The 19,484-nt window shown below is 43.6% G+C and overlaps 1 protein-coding gene across 5 annotated transcripts in view; it reads left to right on the top strand.

Annotated features, from left to right (window-relative positions):
* FHIP1A (FHF complex subunit HOOK interacting protein 1A) overlaps positions 1-19,484 on the top strand; it is a 297,893-nt gene that overhangs the window by 241,692 nt on the left and 36,717 nt on the right. For all 5 annotated transcript variants that reach the window (XM_065904697.1, XM_065904699.1, XM_065904698.1 and 2 more), the window contains one exon: positions 17,870-18,037. In XM_065904697.1, coding sequence (XP_065760769.1) covers positions 17,870-18,037 — 168 coding nt within the window. The remainder of the gene's footprint in view (positions 1-17,869; positions 18,038-19,484) is intronic.

Raw genomic sequence — 19,484 nt, forward strand, 5'->3', positions numbered from 1 at the left:
TTCTCCCAAGGAGTAAGTGTCTTTTAATTTCATGGCTGCAATCACCATCTGCAGTGATTCTGGAGCCCAGAAAAATAAAGTCTGACACTGTTTCCACTGTTTCCCCATCCATTTCCCATGAGATGATGGGACCGGATGCCATGACTTAGTTTTCTGCAGGTTGAGCTTTAAGCCAACTTTTTCACTGTCCTCTTTCACTTTCATCAAGAGGCTCTTTAGCTCTTCTTCACTTTCTGCCATAAGGGTGATGTCATCTGCATATCTGAGGTTATTGATATTTCTCCCGGCAATCTTGATTCCAGCTTGTGCTTCCTCCAGCCCAGCGTTTCTCATGATGTATTCTACATATAAGTTAAATAAGCAGGGCGACAATATACAACTTTGACATACTTCTTTTCCTATTTGGAACCAGTCTGTTGTTCCACATCCAGTTCTAACTGTTGCTTCCTGACCTGCATACAGGTTTCTCAAGAGGCAGGTCAGGGGGTCTGGTATTCCCATGTCTTTCAGAATTTTCCACAGTTTATTGTGATCCACACAGTCAAAGGCTTTGGCATAGTCAATAAAGCAGAAATAGATGTTTTTTCTGGAACTCTCTTGCTTTCTCCATGATCCAGCAGATGTTGGCAATTTGATCTCTGGTTTCTCTGCCTTTTCTGAAACCAGCTTGAACATCTGGAAGTTCACAGGTCACGTATTGCCGAAGCCTGGCTTGGAGAAGTTTGAGCATTACTTTACTAGCCTGTGAGATGGGTGCAATTGTGCGGTAGTTTGAGCATCCTTTGGGATTGCCTTTCTTTGGGATTGGAATGAAAACTGACCTTTTCCTGTCTGTGGCCACTGCTGAGGGAGGGTGTGGATCCTCCACAGTGCCATCATTTGAACTCATGATGAGACACAGTGTCTTTGACCGTAATCAGTCCACATAGTTGATACAGCTGTTCAGTTTCAAAGTGTTTGTGCTATGTTTTCAGAGGGTAAAGGGATGAGAATGTCAAGGAATTGTTAGAATTCTTGTCTTGGTTTTTGCAAGACAAACCTGTTATGTAAAGAACATGAAATTTGGTATTGAGCAGATCTGGTCTCTCATGAATCTGGTCTGCCACTTACTGTGTACTTTGGGGGGCAAGTTTGTGAGGCTCATTTTTTTTATCTGTATGATGAGAACCCTAATACCTATATCCTCAGGGCCAAGATGAATTAACTCATATGTGAAGCACCTCACGTGATGCTTGCCGCAGAGCTGGGACTTCATACATGGTAGCTGTTTCTGGAATTATTGATACTATTAACAATAGTGATAATTAGTGATAATGATAGTAATAAATGACTTTTTTCCTCTCCTTTGGAAATGGTCCATGAGATACAAATAGCTTCCCGGTCTGTGTGTCCAGCTGTCGTGCCTGTGGACTGAGAATGGGGATGGGAAAGCAGTGTTAACAGGGGTCCCACCTGGGAGACTTGGAATTTCCATCTTCACATAAGCAACATGTCATAATTTAGTCTCATCACACAGTAATGCCTTCAAATGTAGTTGCTCCCTAGAAGAGTTAATTCCATTGGTGACTCATCTTGTGTGTATTCTGTTTGTTTACCTCAAAGGTGTTAGAATACAGATTTTTATTTGAACAGTGTAGAATGGGGGTTAGCAAGGAAGAAGGGGAAATGTGACATGTGGGGATTACTTTAATATAAGCCATGACTGGCGCCCTGGTGCTGCAGGAAGGCCTCCAGCTCTTGTCTGACACTGGGAAATGAATCAGTCATCCGAGGAGATGCGTGTGCTGACGAGGCAGGACACTACTGGGAAGGGGTGCCGGGCGGAGAGCAAGGTGAGGGACCCCGGAGGACCGCCCTGCCACGCGGCTGGCAGTCTCGGGTTTCATGCCGATGGCGTTAGCTTCCAAGTTGTCTCTGGCCAGTCATCTTGCTTGGCCCCTGTTTGGTCTGACTCAGGGACCTTCCCTGTGGCCTGGACGTCTGTTTGCCAAGATGGGTTCCAGTGCAAAGGATTCTGGAAGGTTGACAGGACATATTATGGGGTGATGTCTCCTCCCTCTTTTTGAAGTGTGAAGTAAAAGTATTAGTCCATTAGTGGTATCTGACGGTTTGCTAACCCCTGGCTGTAGCCTGCTGGGCTTCTCTGTCCATGGGATTCTCCAGGCAGAAAAACGGGGTGGGTAGCTGTTTCCCTTCTCCAAAGGATCTCCCAGACCCAGGGATGGAACCTGGGTCTCCGGTGTTGCCGGTAGATTCATTACCAGCTGAGCCACCGGGGAAGCCTACATTCTTCTAGTTAGGTTTACGAGGCGTGTTTTGGGCTAGCATCTCCTCCCTCCTTTGGTTCCTTCTGAATTCTCCTGGTTAGTTTCCTTTTTTATTTTTTTTAATTTATTTATTTTAGTTGGAGGCTAGTTACTTTACATTATTGCAGTGATTTTTGCCATACACTGATATGAATCGGTTAGTTTTCAGCAGCAGCACCACATTCCTCATCAGGACCTCCTGTTGTGAGACAGCTCATGCGAGTGGTTGTCGTCGGCCTGACCACGGGATAGGGTTTTGGTCAGTGGTTCCCTGCCAGTGGGGTAGTGTGGGCCTTGGACAGACAGACAGGCTTTGACTTCTAGGGACCTGAGAAGGGACGATGCCAGAGTCAGGGACCGGGGGGACCTGAACGCGGCAGCTGCTTTGAATGGCTGTCCCAAGGTCGCTGTTAGGACCGCCTGTGTGTCCCCATAGAGCGTTCTTGGTGCTACCTCAGTCCTTTGCCGCAAGTTGCCAGTGTCTGGGGGACAGCACTGCTTCACTGAAGCTCTGAGCCTAGAGTCGAAGGCATTTACGTGAATCAGGGTAAACTGGATCTGTGCAGCTGAGGGAACTGTAATGCGTTTCAGAATAGTCAGTATATTCTAATTGGGTATAAAGGGATTTCTTCTCCATCTGGGTTCTGACAAGTTGAGAAAAAAAATGAGTGAGGCAGATGGAGGAGCAAAAGAGCAGCTTTATTATCAGTAACACTGGTGCTGGAGAACAGGGTTTACACCTGTACGGAAGAATTCCTAATACTGAGCCCAGAATTAGACAGACTCTTCCAGATGCAGAGAAGAATGTGTCCTTCCTGCTGGCAGCCTGGCTCCTGGAAGAAGAGAGAGAGGAAGGGACAGTCTCATCAAAACGACAGATTGCCCCCTCGCCAGGGGAAGAGTTATTGAGGGAGGCAGAGAAAGGCCAGAAGTGGTTTGCTAGGAGATCCTGTGTCAGAAAAGAAGTCTTAGGATTAGAGACTTTGGTTTTTCTATCAGGTCTGCAAAAATCCAGCCTTTTAAAATTCTAGCAAATTGGAAGTAGTAAATCATATTTTAAAAAAACAGTAGTGGTTTAAATGTCCTTCCAGTGCTCAAGAACCTAAAATGGGTCCCTGTTGCCTGCAGAAGATAATTGAGACTCTTTTGTTTGATTTTGAAACACCCCCCACCCCCAGTCTGACCCCTTCCTACCTATGGACCTAACTTCCCCTGTGATTTTCTTTTCTTTAAATTTAATTTTATGTATTTATTTGGTTGCACTGGGTCTTGGTTGCAGCATGCAGGATCTAGTACCCTGACTGGGATCCAACCCCAGCCCCCTGCATTGGGAGCACAGAACATTAGCCACCAGGGAAGTCCTACCCCGTGCTTTTCAAATGTAGATCTGAAGTCAGACCAGTGGCCACATGGTCCTCTCTTAGCCCCATGTTCCTGCTGGAGTATTCTTTCTCTCTTCTGTCTGTTAAGCCCCAGGACAGTCCTGATACTGGGTAACGCCTTGCGCTTAGGCACACACTGCTTTCTCTCACCCCGGAATTGCTGCTTCACTCTCCACCGTGGACCACACAGCTTAGCCCTTGTCTTGTTACGTGAGCTTCACCAGCCAGCTGCTGTGAGTACCGCGAGGGACAGGATGTTTCTTACACTTCTTTTATGTTTCCTCAGCTGCTACTATATTGTGCACATGAAAAGCCCTCAGTGAATATGCAGTTGGTTAAATAAACATGTCAGAAAACAGTGGCTAGCACCGTTATCACTGCCCTAGAATAAAACTGGGTGTTGGTTATGCTGGAAGGTAAAATTACCAAGACGAAGAACCAGAACTGGCTCATGTTTCATGCCACTGATACAGACTCAAAGAATCTCAGGTTTTGGAAACTGAGAAGATGGATCAACTAGTTTAATCATTTTACAGCTGAGAACAGAGGAAGATTGGAAAAGAAATACCCAGAGTCCACGAGCCTAATGTTTGTGAGTGGAACAGAGGATACGGAATTGATGATGTTTCAGTTCTTCAACATTAACTTATCCACAGAAGGTTAATGTGGCGGCTTTATATTTACATTTTGGAATCCTCTAAGTGTTCCAAAGTGCTTTCTCATTATCTTGTAGAGCCTCACTCCTTTATGTTCTTACCAAAATCTGTGGAGGAAGGCACTTTTCAGAGAAGCTGTCACTGCATCTCATCATTGACCACCTCCGCTGATAAACGTTAACTCCCTGCCCTAGCACATGCGGCAGGTCAGAGGCCCCAGGCTCCGTGTGCAGCCCCAGCAGCTGATACGCCCGGAGGCTGCTTGACTTGCCCGAGGCCTGCAGCTACTAAGGGTCAGCATGCAAGTGTTTGCATTCCACGGCAGTCCATTTTCAACTACCCTGTGATGCCTTTTTTAAAAAAAAATTCTTAAATTATTACCTCTACAGATTCTGAGAATTCCAGCTTAGAAGGAAGTACATTTTTAATTTGCTGCTCAGCGAAGAGAAAGAACAGCTAACACAAGTACTTACCCACCCTGGGTAGAAGCTTAGGAACCAAACTTGGGGCAAAGACAGCCTGGCTTTGCTGAATGCAGAGAGACAGTGTTGTCCCTTGCCAGGGAGGGGTTGAAAGCAGGAGTTGAGACTGGGGAAGGATGGGTCGCCGCGCCAGCTCTCTGCTCCTCCGAAGTCCCAGGCAGGTCTGCCCAGTGCAGATTTAATATTTGTCTTATGTTGTAGGGGCCCCAAGACATCAGTGCTTGTATTTAAGTATATAAAAATGTCAAACAAAATAAGAACAATGTTTTGGTTATTTCTACCACTTTCTTTCCATTTAATTTTACATTAAAAATTATACTGTAGTGCTTATTCATTTATTAGTGGACAAAAAATTTAACAGGAAAGTAAATATATATATTTTAAACAGAGTTTTGAACACTGAGTCTTGTCACACTAATAAGCCACAAAATTGGTCTGGTAGGTCACAAATAGCACTTCAAAACAGAATCAAATAGAAAATATCGGAGGGCACTGTGTTTAGTTATGGTAAGTATCATATTATTATAAAATGTAGTTCTTATGATGTGCCATGGCTTTAAAAAGTTTCAGAAAAGGCTGTTCCCGTGTTTTGGAGGATTATTCGGGGAATGGGCTATGAAATTAGTCTTGAGCCACGTTTCTGCTCGGTCATGGGCTGCAGTAGTTGCAGTTGGTCTTCTGGTGTGAAAATTTGTTTCTGTTCTGAGTGCCTGGTATACAGGAGGCGCTGTTCTCAATGCTGTGGATGAGATCTCTCTAGCAGTTTACTTACCAAGCAAGTCATCTTATTTTCAGAGAAAACACTGATCAGTTTGCATAGGGTTTAACTGTCGCTAACAGAAAATGCCCTTCAATAATCTTGTCTCATCCCATCTACCAATTCTGTTTGTACATTACTGGCCAAGGCATATACTGAGGCGCTTACATGCAAAGGAAGGAGGGAAATGTGGTTTTTAGCTATAAAGTTAGTATTTGTTCCCAGGAAGAAAGGGAGACTGAGTATCGGGGGACATTTGGAAGTACCTCCTCTAAACCTCAAGATTTCTCCCATGTTGATGGACAGGGAAGTGTCAGTTTTTGTCCTGCTTGACTCACGAGCACTGTGATCTCGTGGGCAGAAGGCACTTTCTGCTCCGGCAGAGCTGTCTGCTTTCCACGCTTATGGCCCTGGGGGCTGTTCTGCCGGGTGACGGTGGAGGGTTGGAGGGTGATTTACTGCTTCACAGACTTGCACTGTACGGGCTGATTTTCTTGTTTGTTTTTAATTTTTAATTGGAGTACAGCCTATCAGCAGTGTTGTGATAGTTTCAGGTGGACAACAGGACTCACTCAGCCACATGTACACATGTATCCATTCTCCCCCCAGGCCCCCCACCATCCAGGCTGTCAGGTAACGCTGAGCGTTCCCGTGGTAGGCAGTAGGCCCTTGGTTATCCGTCTTACTTTTTGGAATGATTTTATTTAGTCTTGGCTGTGCTGAGTCTTTGTAGCCATGTGGTTTTCCCCTCGTTGTGGCGAGCAGGGCTCCTCTGGGCTGCAGTGTCCAGGCCCCTCAGGTGCTGGCCCCTCCTGTTTGGAGCGCAGGCTCTTGGCACTCGGGCCTCGGCGGCGTGGCGCGTGGGCTCAGCAGCGGCAGCTCCTGGCTCTGGCGCGCAGGCTCCGTGGGGTGGTACTTGGGCTTACTTGCTCCACGGCACGTGGGATCCTGCCCCACCAGGGACTGAGCCTGTGTCTCCTGCATTGGCAGGCGGATCTTTTACCACCGAGACACCGAGGAAGCCCTGATGTTCATTTTAAACACAGCAGTGTGTGCATGTTGATCCCAAACTCCCTGTTTCTGCCCCTTTTCCTTGGACAGCTCCTCTCCCCTAGATTTGCTGCTTAAAAATGATAGAAGTTAGTAAGCAGCAAGGGTGTACTGCAGAACACAGGGAATTATTCCCATTATCTTGTAATAACCCATAATGGACTATAATCTACAAAAACACTGAATCAATATACTAAAACTAACACAATATTGTAAATCATCTATACTTCAAACCTGTCTGTATTCACAGCCTTATACACACCCACCCACCTGTTTTGGAGTCTGAGCAGTTCCCAGGTACTGTGAAGCCTCCTCATCTCTTACCTCCCATAGTTCTTCACGTCACTTCTCTCCTGTTGCAGGGGAAGAAAATTAGGGCTATAAATTAAGCTTTCATTTAGTTTTTGATTTGAAAAGAAAAATTAGATTTCTTTCTTTTTCAACAAGTGCCGAAGGGAGATAATGCAGAATCACAGGATTCTGCTCTGAAGCGTCAGGATCATGGAAAGATAGGAAGGGTCCCACCCACTCTACACGGAGAAACCCAAAAAACAGCTCACACAAAACCCCACCTTATCTAAGGCAGCCAGGTGGTATTCATCTTGGAAACAAAAGTAAAGAAGGCAGGAGAATCTGGTCTGAAAGTTGGTGTTAATCTTTTATTCTTTCCCTGCACGCTCATAAGAGATCATGAAACATTTATCAGCAACAAATGCCCTGCAAGCTTTTCTTCAGGTAGTTGTAAGAAAACCAAAAAACAAAGAGAACAGAAAGGAAGCTTATAGCCTGCTTATTTCACGTTCTTGGTAGTTTTCTTTTAAAATTTTTTAAAGCATTATGTATTTTATTCATTTCCTTATTCTAAAAGTGATTTAGTTAACCTGTTTGAGATATTTAGGGATGTTGACTCAATGAACTTTTCCAGTAAATGCAGAAGATTATGTAATAGCATAGAAAATTGCAGGGGACTTTCCGGTGGCTCAGACGGTAAAGAATCCACCTGCAATGCAGGAGATTCGAGTTTGATCCCTAGGTCAGGAAGATTCCCCTGGAGGAGGGCATGGCAACCCGCTCCAGGTTTGTTGCCTGGAGAATTCCATGGACAAAGGAACCTGGCAGGGTACAGTCCATAGAGTCGCAGAGAGTCGGACACAACTGATCGACTAACACTTTCTAACATTTACATACTTGAAAGAAGTGATTTTCTTTTAAGGGCCCCCTTCTCCGATCATCTTTATGACTGACTTGCATTTTAGGTGAGACAGAAAATTAACTGACAGGCTGCCCCTCCGTGTGCCTCACCCTGCGATTATTGAGTCCCTGGTGATGAATGAGTTTGGCATAACAAAGAAAACCACCAAGAAGACAAGAGTCACTGAATTTGTTGGAGGAAGCACCTGTGTATATTTTCCGTCTTCCATTGTATTGAGGTCTTCTCTAGCGGATAAGAAGCCAGGAGTGATCTGCCCTTTATCATCAGAAGTTGTCTTTGTTATAGTTTTGGTGTCTAGGAAAACTGTCCATGTATAAAATTCCACTCCTAAATAATACATGGAGCCCAGCAAGCGGATTGAGTGGGGATTGGGGTGGCAGGCCTTAGATGCCACCACGTTACAGTTTTTCTCAAATAAAACTTCATTCTAAAGAAGCGGCCTGAAATGACCCTCTGAACCATTTCCCCTCCACCACTGGGTTTAATGTTTGCTCATCAGAATTCAGTAGTATTGTCGTGTTACTCAAGAAGAGAAATTAGGAAGAAGCCCAGGGAAGTATTTCCTTTTTCCCAAGGGATCACTTTTCTCAGTTGCCATAAAAGAGCATGGCATGCGTCAGGCTCTTTATTTCCTGTGAAATGTTCACAAAGAGTTGGGCATGACTGCGTGAGTTAGCACACACAGAAAGGGAAGATTTCCTCTGCTGTTCATGTGTTGTCAAGTGAATCTGCCTTGCTAATGAGGGCATCTGCAACATCGACTTTGAAAACCATAGTTGCTTGTTTGTTTTATTAGTAACAGGGCAGCTGATTTCCATCCTGACATGTTTATTGACTATCCTTTGGGTACCTGCTGGTGTACAAAGTGTTTTGAGAACTCACACTGTAGGTCAGACATAGTCATTTCTGCAGTAAGTTTGCAACCTTAAAAAATGGAAAAATGTATTAAGAAGATTGAAAAAGGGCATGGACTTAGTTTAGAAAATAGGAAGCTGAGGGCTTTCATAAGAATTCCAGAACAGGAAGGGAAGTTGAGTTTTGAGGGGAGAGTCTTTCTCCATCACCACTTCTTAACATGAGGGCAGTGAGTGTGAGGCATACTTTACATTATAGCAGGTGGAATTCTACCTTACACTGAGGCATGCTTTCTTGATTGCAGAGACCTCCTGAGCTGTGTTGCCAAAGGAAGCTGTGTAATCCACTGTTTGATTGCCTCTGGCTTCCCATCATAAGACTTACCTTCTTCTCTAAGCTTGCTCTTCAGGCTTCTGGCAATCCTGTTAGCTTACCCTGGGCTTCGTCCAATAAATATCTTTTCTGCTTAGGTTCACTCAGTTCTCCTGAGATGGTGTGGACTTAGAGAACTGAAACAATGTGCTGAGAATAGTCTTCAATTATGCACAGGTGCCCCAAAACAGATCAGTGATGTTGTTTTTATAGTTCTTCATATTGCAACTAAGAAGAACCTTTCTGGAAGAATTAGTAAACAGAAAGGGATGGATGAATGGTCTTCAGAATACTCTTCAGATCTTTGCCTCTGATATAAAACTTATTTTGCTCCAGAATTTCCTTGTTGTTTCTGACCACAGAGCCATACTGTGAAATAACTTTCTTAGTGATATTTGGAGTATTTCAGTAATGAAATTCTATACTGGATATACTTCAAATATAGTGGATCATAATATTGAATTATACTCTGATAAGTTACATTATAATGAAGTAGTATTGTACACATTATATACACATAGAATAGGAAGAAAGGCTTTATAAATAATTTGCTGACTTCTCCAGGGAGAGGTTTATCATAGGCAAGGAGAAGTATCTTCTGTTTAATTAGTCAGTCAATTAATATTTAATTGATTTAATTAACTAGTGTATTTAATGTATTATAGATACATCAAGAAAATACTGGGGGAAGAGGCAGAGACTGGTTTTACTTTTAACTTCTTTTCCTTAAAATATGTTGCAGAAATCATTGTAGTCATCACTGTAATCTCTTTCCTCAGTTATTTTAGGAATGAATGACTTATGGCAGAGAGCAAAGAGAAACTAAAGAGCCTCTTGATGAAAGTGAAAGAAGAGAGTGAAAAAGTTGGTGGGAGGGGGGTTCAGGATGGGGAATACATGTACACCCATGGCTTATTCATGTCAGTGTATGGCAAAAACCACTACAATATTGTAAAGTAATTAGCCTCTGATTAAAATAAGTTAATTTTTTTAAAAAGTTGGCTTAAAACTCAACATTCAAAAAACTAAGATTATAGCATCTGGTCCCATCATTTCATGGCAAATAGATGGGGAAACAATGGAAACAGTGTGATAATTTATTTTCTTTGGCTCCAAAATCACAACAGATGGTGACTACACCCATGAAATTAAAAGACGCTTGCTCCTTGGAAGAAAAGCTATGACCAAACTAGACAGCACATTAAAAAGCAAAGACATTACTTTGTCAACAAAGGTCCGTCTAGTCAAAGCTATGGTTTTTCCAGTTGTCATGTGTAGATGTGAGAGTTGGACTATAAAGAAAGCTGAGTGCCCAAGAATTGATGCTTTTGAACTGTGGTGTTGGAGAAGACTCCTGAGAGTCCCTTGGACTGCAAGGAGATCCAACCAGTCCATTCTAAAGGAACTCGTCCTGAATATTCATTGGAAGGACTGATGCTAAGCTGAAACTCCAATACTTTGGCCACCTGATGAGAAGAACTGACTCACTGGAAAAGACCCTGATGCTGGGAACGATTGAAGTCAGGAGGAGAAGGGGACACAGGATGAGATGGTTGGATGGCATCACCAATGCGACGGACATGAGTTTGAGTAAGCTCCGGGAGTTGGTGATGGACAGGGAGGCCTGGCATGCTGCATGGGGTCACAAAGAGTCGGACGTGACTGAGCGACTGAACTGAGTTGACTTTGGATGTCACCCCCTCTCACGTCCCCGCCTGCCTCTGGTGGTGGGGTAGATGCAGTGAGTGCCTGGAGGCCAAGGAGCAGGAGGGAAGGAGCCTGAATCGTCAGCTGCAGCCTTTTTGCATACTGGGAATAATCGAACATTTCTGTCCTGAATTTTTGGCTGAAACAGTGGCACCGCTCCCTGAGAACCAGGGTATTGTCTCTCCGCCTCTGTTCCTGAGGGCTGCGCGTGCTCTGTGTCCTGGGAGGGAAGGAGAAGGCTGGGAAGAGTCCAGCTTCAGTGGTGGCTGCCCTGGGGTGGACACGCCCCCACCTACGCCTCAGCGGCTCTCCCTCTGGCAGCAGCAGGCGGGGTTTCAGCCTGTGTTCCGTGGGAAAACCCCTTTGTGTCTGTTTCAAGCGATCCACCCTCCTCTTTCCTTCCCGGTACTGATTTCAGTGGTCCGGGGGCCCCTGGTCTCCTTGTTTCCTGCTCTCTGGGTGGAGCCCCTGGGGCTGAGGCCTCACGGAGGACCCAGAGGAGCCCTTGCTGGGCTAGTTGTCTCCTCTACACCAAAGGGGAAGCCAGAGAAAGGTGGCTTCTAACTTGGAGAGGGTGCAACAGTCACCTGATCCCGCCGCCCGCCCCCTGCCTGGGACTGCTTGTCCCAGTGTGACCAGATCTCACACAAAACACAGTCAGCAGGCGGGGATGTATTGTTCAGGACACACATAAACCTGCCATTACAGGGAGGGTTCTGGTGCTAATTTAGATGCAGATGGAATTGCCCCGCTAGAGCTGATTAGGGAAAGATCAGGATGTCTGAATGCTCAGTTTCCCTCCTACGCTGTGCATTAAGCTCATCCGCTGCCGTGATTGTGGGCATGATGCTGGGCTGGGTTCTAGCTTCATTTTGGGGAGAGCTTTGACTTCGCCCAAGTGGAATGGGACACAGTGTCCATTCCTCCCTTCCCCATCCTCCCCTTTTTCAAAGAAAACAAAATCTCTATTTTGTCCATTTCTGAGAAACTTAAAATTTTTAATTAAGAAAATGAAAATGCACTGTTAGAGCTCTTAGGCTAAGGTAAAAAGGAGTGGACTGACAGTAAATTCAGCTGCCCTCCTGTCTGCAGAACCGATCTCAACTCTCCATGCAGTTCACCCAGGTCCAGGCCTTGCTGGGAAATGGCCTGGAGTGGAGGGCACTGGTGGGGAAAGATGGCAAAAAGGTTGTGAACTGGTTGGGTTTTTGCACTGCTACTTTAGTATTTTTTCAAATGTTTTAACTACTAATATAATGCACAGCCAGAAACTTCTTTTCTACATTTCTGTGTATGCATTTTCTTCATTGACTGTAACAAGACACATACATGCAAAATATATTGTATTACGTATAGTTGAAACAAAATATTTACATAAAAGTTTGGCAAAACAGGACTTATTTTTACTACATACAGTCTATTCCAATACTTTCTGATTGAATCTGATCTAAACCATGAGTGGACCAAGACACTGATTGTCTCACCTACTTTGGGTCTCAAACTATGGTTTGAAAAACATGCTTAAGCGATTGGTGAAGGGCACTTCGCATGAAGGACAGCTGAGGTAGGGGCCAGTGGAGGCGGAAAGGGCAGTGAAGAGATTTCAAAAAATAGACTAAATGGGCTGCGTAGCAGTGAATATAGGTACCTGTGTCAGGGTCTCATTCTAGAAACGGGCTGAAAAGTAGGCCTGTGAAAGTGCCTAGGCAAATATCCTGTTTGAATTCTTGGTTGTACCTTCTTGTAAAGGATGGTTATTTGTCTGTAGGACCTGAGTTTGCCTGAAGTCATTGCAGCCATTGTGGCCTGCCTTTAGTAAGAAAGAACATTCCCAAGCTTTATTATTGTGTGTTATATGGTAGAACCTCATTTACCCTCTCTGCTAGAATTTCTATGTAAATTTGTAGGTGCAGTTCTTTATAGTACAAGGTCAATAAATATTGACACACAGCCGTGAGGCAGAAAGGTCCTCTTTATATCAGCAGCCGACTGTCCTTCATGACTGGCCCACGAGGACGAGGCTGTTCTCCCGTTTTGCTGGTACCTGCTCTTTGGGGCATTGGCAGAACCTGAATTTTACATTCTGCACAGCCCAGCCACCCTCCCCTGGTGGCTCACCATTAGCTTTCAAGTGATCACACTTAGGCTCTGGTCTCATCCTCCTTTAAGGAGGTTTCCTATTTGGAGGATTAGAGGAAGTTTCTGAGAAGTTAAGATAATGGGGCAGGAGAAGATTTTCTGGGATAAAAGGCTTCTAAGGGCTCTGAGAATATGGAAGAGGGACGAGGGGGAAAGAGAAGGGAACCAGATTTTCTTGGTTTGGGTATTCATTTAAGATGAGGGTGACCTCGATTCATAAAGACTTTGCAACCTGATGCTTAATAGAATTGGGTTTTAATATTTATAGCATGTTATGTAAATGCTGCCCCTCCAAGTGCTTCCTTAAATCCTCTTAGCTTATAAATGACAGCTTTGATTTCTAAAAAAACAAAACAAAAATCTTTTCATTTATCCAGCTTAAGAGTAGTAAACAATAGATGCTTAAAGCCCGCCTTTCATGCCAGGTCCCAAAGACTGAGACTTAGATTCTCAAGAGTTTATCGCCGTGCTCTTGAGCTGATTATGGCCATGCAGAACTAAAGAGGGGGAAAGCTGATGCTGCACTATTGGTGCAAAGGCAGCTCCTGGAATTGTGTGTAGCATGTCAGCTCAGCAGTGCTCCACAGGTAAGTTGAAAACACAAAAAATACACACGTGGTCCCTTTGGAATGATTGTTGTTTAGTCACTCGGTTGTGTCCAACAACACATGTGACTCCATAGAGTGTAGTCCACCAGGCTCCTCTGTCCCTGGGATTTCCCAAGCAAGAACACTCAAGTTGCCATTTCCTTCTCCAGAGGATCTTCCCTACCCAGGAATCGATTGATGCTACTTTTTTTTCTTCTAGTAATCAAGATTGTTCAGTTCAGTTCAGTTGCTCAGTCGTGTCCAACTCTTTGCAACCCCATGAACTGCAGCACGCCAGGACTCCCTGTCCATCACCAACTCCCAGAGTCCACCCAAACCCATGTCCATTGAGTTGGTGATGCCATCCAACCATCTGTCGCCCGCTTCTCCTCCTGCCCTCAATCTTTCCCAGCATCAGGGTCTTTTCAAATGAGTCAGCTCTTCGAATCATGTGGCCAAAGTATTGGAGTTTCAGTTTCAACATCAGGCCTTCCAGTGAACACCCAGGACTGATCTCCTTTAGGATGGACTGGTTGGATCTCCTTGCAGTCCAAGGGACTCTCAAGAGTCTTCTCCAACACCACAGTTCAAAAGCATCAATTCTTCGGTGCTCAGCTTTCTTTATAGTCCAACTCTCACATCCATACATGACCACTGGAAAACCATAGCCTTGACTAGATGGACCTTTGTTGACAAAGTAACATCTCTGTTTTTTAATATGCTATCTAGGTTGGTTATAACTTTTCTCCAAGGAGTAAGCGTCTTTTAATTTCTTGGGTGCAATCACCATCTGCAGTGATTTTGGAGCCCCCAAAAATAAAGTCAGCCACTGTTTCCACTGTTTCCCCATCTATTTGCCATGAAATGATGGGACCAGATGCCATGATCTTAGTTTTCTGAATGTTGAGCTTTAAGCCAACTTTTTCACTCTCCTCTTTCAATTTCATCAAGAGGCTTTTTAGTACTTCTTCACTTTCTGCCATAAGGGTGCTGTCATCTGAATATCTGAGGTTATTGATATTTCTCCTGGCAATCTTGATTCCAGCTTGTGCTTCCTCCAGCCCAGCGTTTCTCATGAGGTACTCTGCATTTAAGTTAAATAAGCAGGGTGACAGTACTCCTTTTCCTATTTGGAACCAGTCTGTTGTTCCATGTCCAGTTCTAACTGTTGCTTCCTGACCTGCATACAGGTTTCTCAAGAGACAGGTCAGGTGGTCTGGTATTCCCATGTCTTTCAGAATTTTCCACAGTTTATTGTGATCCACACAGTCAAAGGCTTTGGCACAGTCAATAAAGCAGAAATAGATGTTTTTTTCTGGAACTCTCTTGCTTTTTCCATGATCCAGCGAATGTTGGCAGTTTGATCTCTGGTTCCTCTGCCTTTTCTTTCAGATGTTCAAAACCAACTTGAACATCTCTAAGTTCACGGTTCACGTATTGCTGAAGCCTGGCTTAAAGAATTTTGAGCGTTACTTTGCTAGCGTGTGAGATGAGTACAATTGTGTGGTAGTTTGAGCATTCTTTGGCATTGACTTTCTTTGGGATTGGAATGAAAACTGAGCTTTTCCAGTCCTGTGGCCACTGCTGAGTTTTCCAAATTTGCTGGCATATTGAGTGCAGCGCTTTCACAGCATCATCTTTCAGAATTTGAAATAGTTCAACTGGAATTCCATCACCTCCAATAGTTTTGTTCGTAGTGATGTGTCCTAAGGCCCACTTGACTTCACATTCCAGGCTGTCTGGTTCTAGGTGAGTGATCACACCATCATAATTATCTGGGTTGTGAAGATCTTTTTTGTACAGTTCTTCTGTGTTTTCTTGTCACCTCTTCTTAATATCTTCTGCTTCTTTTAGATCCCTACCATTTCTGTCCTTTTTTGTGCCCATCTTTGCATGAAATGTTCTCTTGGTATCTCCAATTTTCTTGAAGAGATCTGTAGTCTTTCCCATTCTATTGTTTTCCTCTATTTCTTTGCATTGATCACCGAGGAAGGCTTTCTTATCTCTCCTTGCTATTCTTTGGAACTCTGCATTCAAATGGATTCAATTGGATAAAATCAAGATTGTTAGGGAATTCAAATTTTGTGTAAATGATTTTAGGTTAAATTTCTATTCTAGGACCCTGAGATTGCAGTCATGCAATGGGTGTGAGCTAATGGAACTATGTGTTTGGTGGTGGTGTCAGTCCTTTCCCCTTAATTGTTCTGGGTGACGTCAGTTATTCTGTAATTTTTATTTAAAAAAATGTCCCCACTCACTGGGGCCTTCAGATCTCATGCAGAGAAGAGGGAGGAATTTAAAAACTTAAGCTCAACTTTGACAAATGTAAATTGCCAGGTCCTTGGAGGCTGTCATTTGCTCAGGAAATGTTTATTAAGTACCTTCTGTGCACCAGGCTCTTTACATTGCCCTGCAGTAATAAAGAAAAAGTCACAGCTTGTGTCCCAAGACAGTATTATAAGTGCCATGAGCTTGGGCTAGAGAACACAGGAAAACACAAGGATAGATGCCGTTTGTTTAGAAGCAGGGCAGCCCATGAGGAGGACTCTTCTCAAGGTAATTCGTCTACCAAGTGGTTGGTGCTTACCTATTTCCTTTGCTTTATTTGGGCACAGAGAGCTTTTACATCTGGTCAGATGACACAGGGGTGTGTTGAATGAGGAGTCATAAGATTGGCACTGAGTTGGGAATGGAAGGGCCGGACACAGTGCTCAGGCCACTCAGGTTCCTATCAGTGGGTTCTGAGAGTGCGTTCAGATGTACTGTAGGGGCCTTGCTTAGAGTAAAGAAAACAGACAAAACTGATTTGGTAATATCTATGTGCACTCATCTATCTAGCACACCCCTAAGAGCCAAGAAATTCATAAAAGTAATTCAAGCCTTTCTGCACAGGTCATCCTTACGAGGGCTGTCCACATTTACATAGCAGGTCTGGAGATCTGGTTTCTAAGCTGAGTTGTGGATTTTGAAGGCAGAAAAGGAGAAGAGGAAAGCATTTTTAAAGGAATGGCCCAGTAACAGTATGATAAAATGACAGCTAACACTTTTAAAGTGAGGTGAAAAGAAGATCGAATACTGGAAAAGAAAAGATGTGATCACTCAAAATTTATCACCATCTGTTTCATTTAGCATCAAGTGTGTTAGACTCATGGCAGGGGAGACATCTAAGCTTTCTAGAGTGTAAGATTGAAGTCTGAAATTTTGAACTGTTTCCCTGGTAATTCTCAGGCAAGCCTGTTTGAGTCTTCCTGTGTTACAGACAGTATGGCAATCGATGGCCCCTATTCTGCCTTTAGAGCTTCCCAGGTGGTCCAGTGGTAAAGAATCCGCCTGCCAGTGCCTGCAGTTGCAGCAGAGTGGGTTTAATCCGCTGGAGAAGGAAATGACAACCCGCTCCAGTATTCTTGCCTGGAAACTCCCACGGACAGAGGAGCCTGGCAGGCTACAGTCTGTAGGGTCGCAGAGAGTCGGACACGACTGAGCACAAGCACAGTTCTGCCTTTAGGAAGACAAAGCAATGTGTACTCACTCCTAAAATATTCCCAACCAAAATGTTTAAAGTAAAACTTTGTTGCTTTAAGCATCAAATCCTCAGCTCTTGGAAAAACTTGACTCTTTAAAGGAGTCTATTTCCTGAAAGATTGATGTTTTACTACATGGGAAAATCACAGCACATAGGAAATAGTAATCTGTATTATGTAAAAAGTCACAGTTACTTTATAAGCAGTAAACTTTTATAGCAGTTTGTAAATAATACTTTATGTATATTATTCAGTTATAAAATTTTGACTTCCAACTTGCCTGAAACATATCTGGACTTCTGCAGCATTTTGTTTCTGCACCTCTCATTTGCTATTTATTATATTATTATTTAGTTTGCTAGATCATAAATAGAACCCATCTTCCTGGACAGAAAATGCGTTGTTTCTAGCTTCTTGTTCATAGGAAATCCCAATAAAGGTTTATTGAATGACTAGTAATGAAGCAAGTTATACTGAGCTTTCTAATTAATCCTTTTTATGGACAATGAATGTACTTTCTTTTATCTCTTCCCTCTTTGTGATTACACACTAAAATCTTGATGGTATCTGAACTGCATCTGGTGATCAGGGTTGTCGGAACACTTGAATTGCTTCTTTCTGCCTTTGCTTTTCCCTTTCTGAATTTAAAGGCAGAATCAGCATGAGATTTTGAGGAATGTGAATAGGTTAGGGGCTTCAAATGCAGCTCTGAAGTGTGTTCTCATGGCAGGCGTGTTCTTGCCTTGATGGGATCACTACGGTGAGGCCGGGGGCCATTGGAGAGGCATGTATCTCAGCGTCAAGGGGAGACTCACCTGTGTTTGCTCTGTCGTTGGGCCCAGGTGACTGTGGAGGAGGTCATGACCACAACCGCCTACCTGGACCTTTTTCTGCGCAGCATCTCCGAGCCAGCACTGCTTGAGATCTTCCTCCGCTTTATCCTGTTGCACCAGCATGAGAATGTCCACATCTTGGATACGCTCACGAGCCGAATCAACACCCCATTCCGGGTAAGGAGAGCCCCAGTGGAAGGAAAGTTATGACTCAGGACAGAGTTCAGGAGAGTTTGCTTTTGGAATAAAACTATGAATATTCTCCTCTTTTTATTTCCCCTCCTTTTATTTTCCTTTCAGCCTTTACTTTTCTGTTTTGGAAGAGATGAACTAGATGGTTTGTTTTGGTGTCTGGAGCCCTTCTGTCTGGGAGGCAGAAGTTACTGCCTTTTCTAGACAGTTTTCTCAGTTTGTCTGGGTTGGCACTTTCTTCTGTAGAACCTGCAGAATGTGCTTCTGAGGAGACAAGGAACAGGGGATGGGGCTGAAGCTCAAGTAAAGCCAAAGAACTGAAGTATATCAAGTCTGGTATTACAGATCATATTTCCGTCCATCAGTGTTTTGAAATGCAAGTCTGGGCATGTGTGAATTTAGGTAGTCATTCTTTAGTTTGGTGCTCTGATTAACTTTGAAAAGCCTCTCATACCTTTAGTGTGATCCTTTGCAGCCCTCTCCCCATAGGCTGTCTCTGCTTAATTGCAATTATTGTTTTAAAAGCAAAGGTATATTGGAAGAAAACGAAAACACTAGTTTGCAAAGATCTGTATACCCTAATGGTTATATATAAGCAGCATTATTTACAATTTGCAAACTCTCCAAGTTATGGAAGCAACCAAAGTGTCCATCAACAAATGAATGGATAAAGAATAGGTGGTAGGACTCCCCTGGTGGTCCAGGGGTTAAGAATCTGCCTTCCAGTGCAGGGGACAGAGGTTCGGTCCCTGGTTCAGGAAGATTCTACGTGCACAGGACAACTAATTCCGTGCCTCACAACTGATGAACCCTAGGGGCTCTAGAGCCCATGCTCTGCAACAGGAGAAACCGATGCACTGGAACTCGAGAGTAACCCCAGCTAGAGGAAGCCCTTGCATGACAGTGAGTACCCAGTGCAGCCAAAAAAAGGAAAAAAAGAAGAAAAAAAATCAGAAAAAAAAAAGGGAATTAAGTTTTGCCATTTGCAAGAATTTGGATGGACTTGGAGGGCTTTATGCTAAATGAAGCAAGTCAGACAGAGAAACACATGCTGTATAATACCACTTATATGTAGAATTTAGAAAATACAACAAACTAGTAAGTAAAACAGACAAGAAGCTGACTCACAGCTGTAGATAACAAATGTGGTTACCAGTGGTGCGCTGGAACGCGTAGGGGGACAAGGGATATTATGAAGTCATGTGTGAAACTTCTGAAAACTGTAAAGCACTATAGAATTTAAAGAATTTTTCATTCAATAAAAACAAATCAAAAGCCTCAAAAAAAGTTGATTTTTTGAAAAGATTGACAGAATTGACAAACTTTTAGCTAGACTACTAAGGAAGAAAGTAAGAAGAGTCAAATTAATAAAATCCAGAATGAAAGAAGGGATATTACTATTGACCTTACAGAACTAAAAAGACTTATAAGG

The sequence above is a fragment of the Muntiacus reevesi genome, chromosome 13 (genome assembly GCF_963930625.1).
Source record: "Muntiacus reevesi chromosome 13, mMunRee1.1, whole genome shotgun sequence".
Taxonomy (NCBI): Eukaryota; Metazoa; Chordata; class Mammalia; order Artiodactyla; family Cervidae; genus Muntiacus; species Muntiacus reevesi.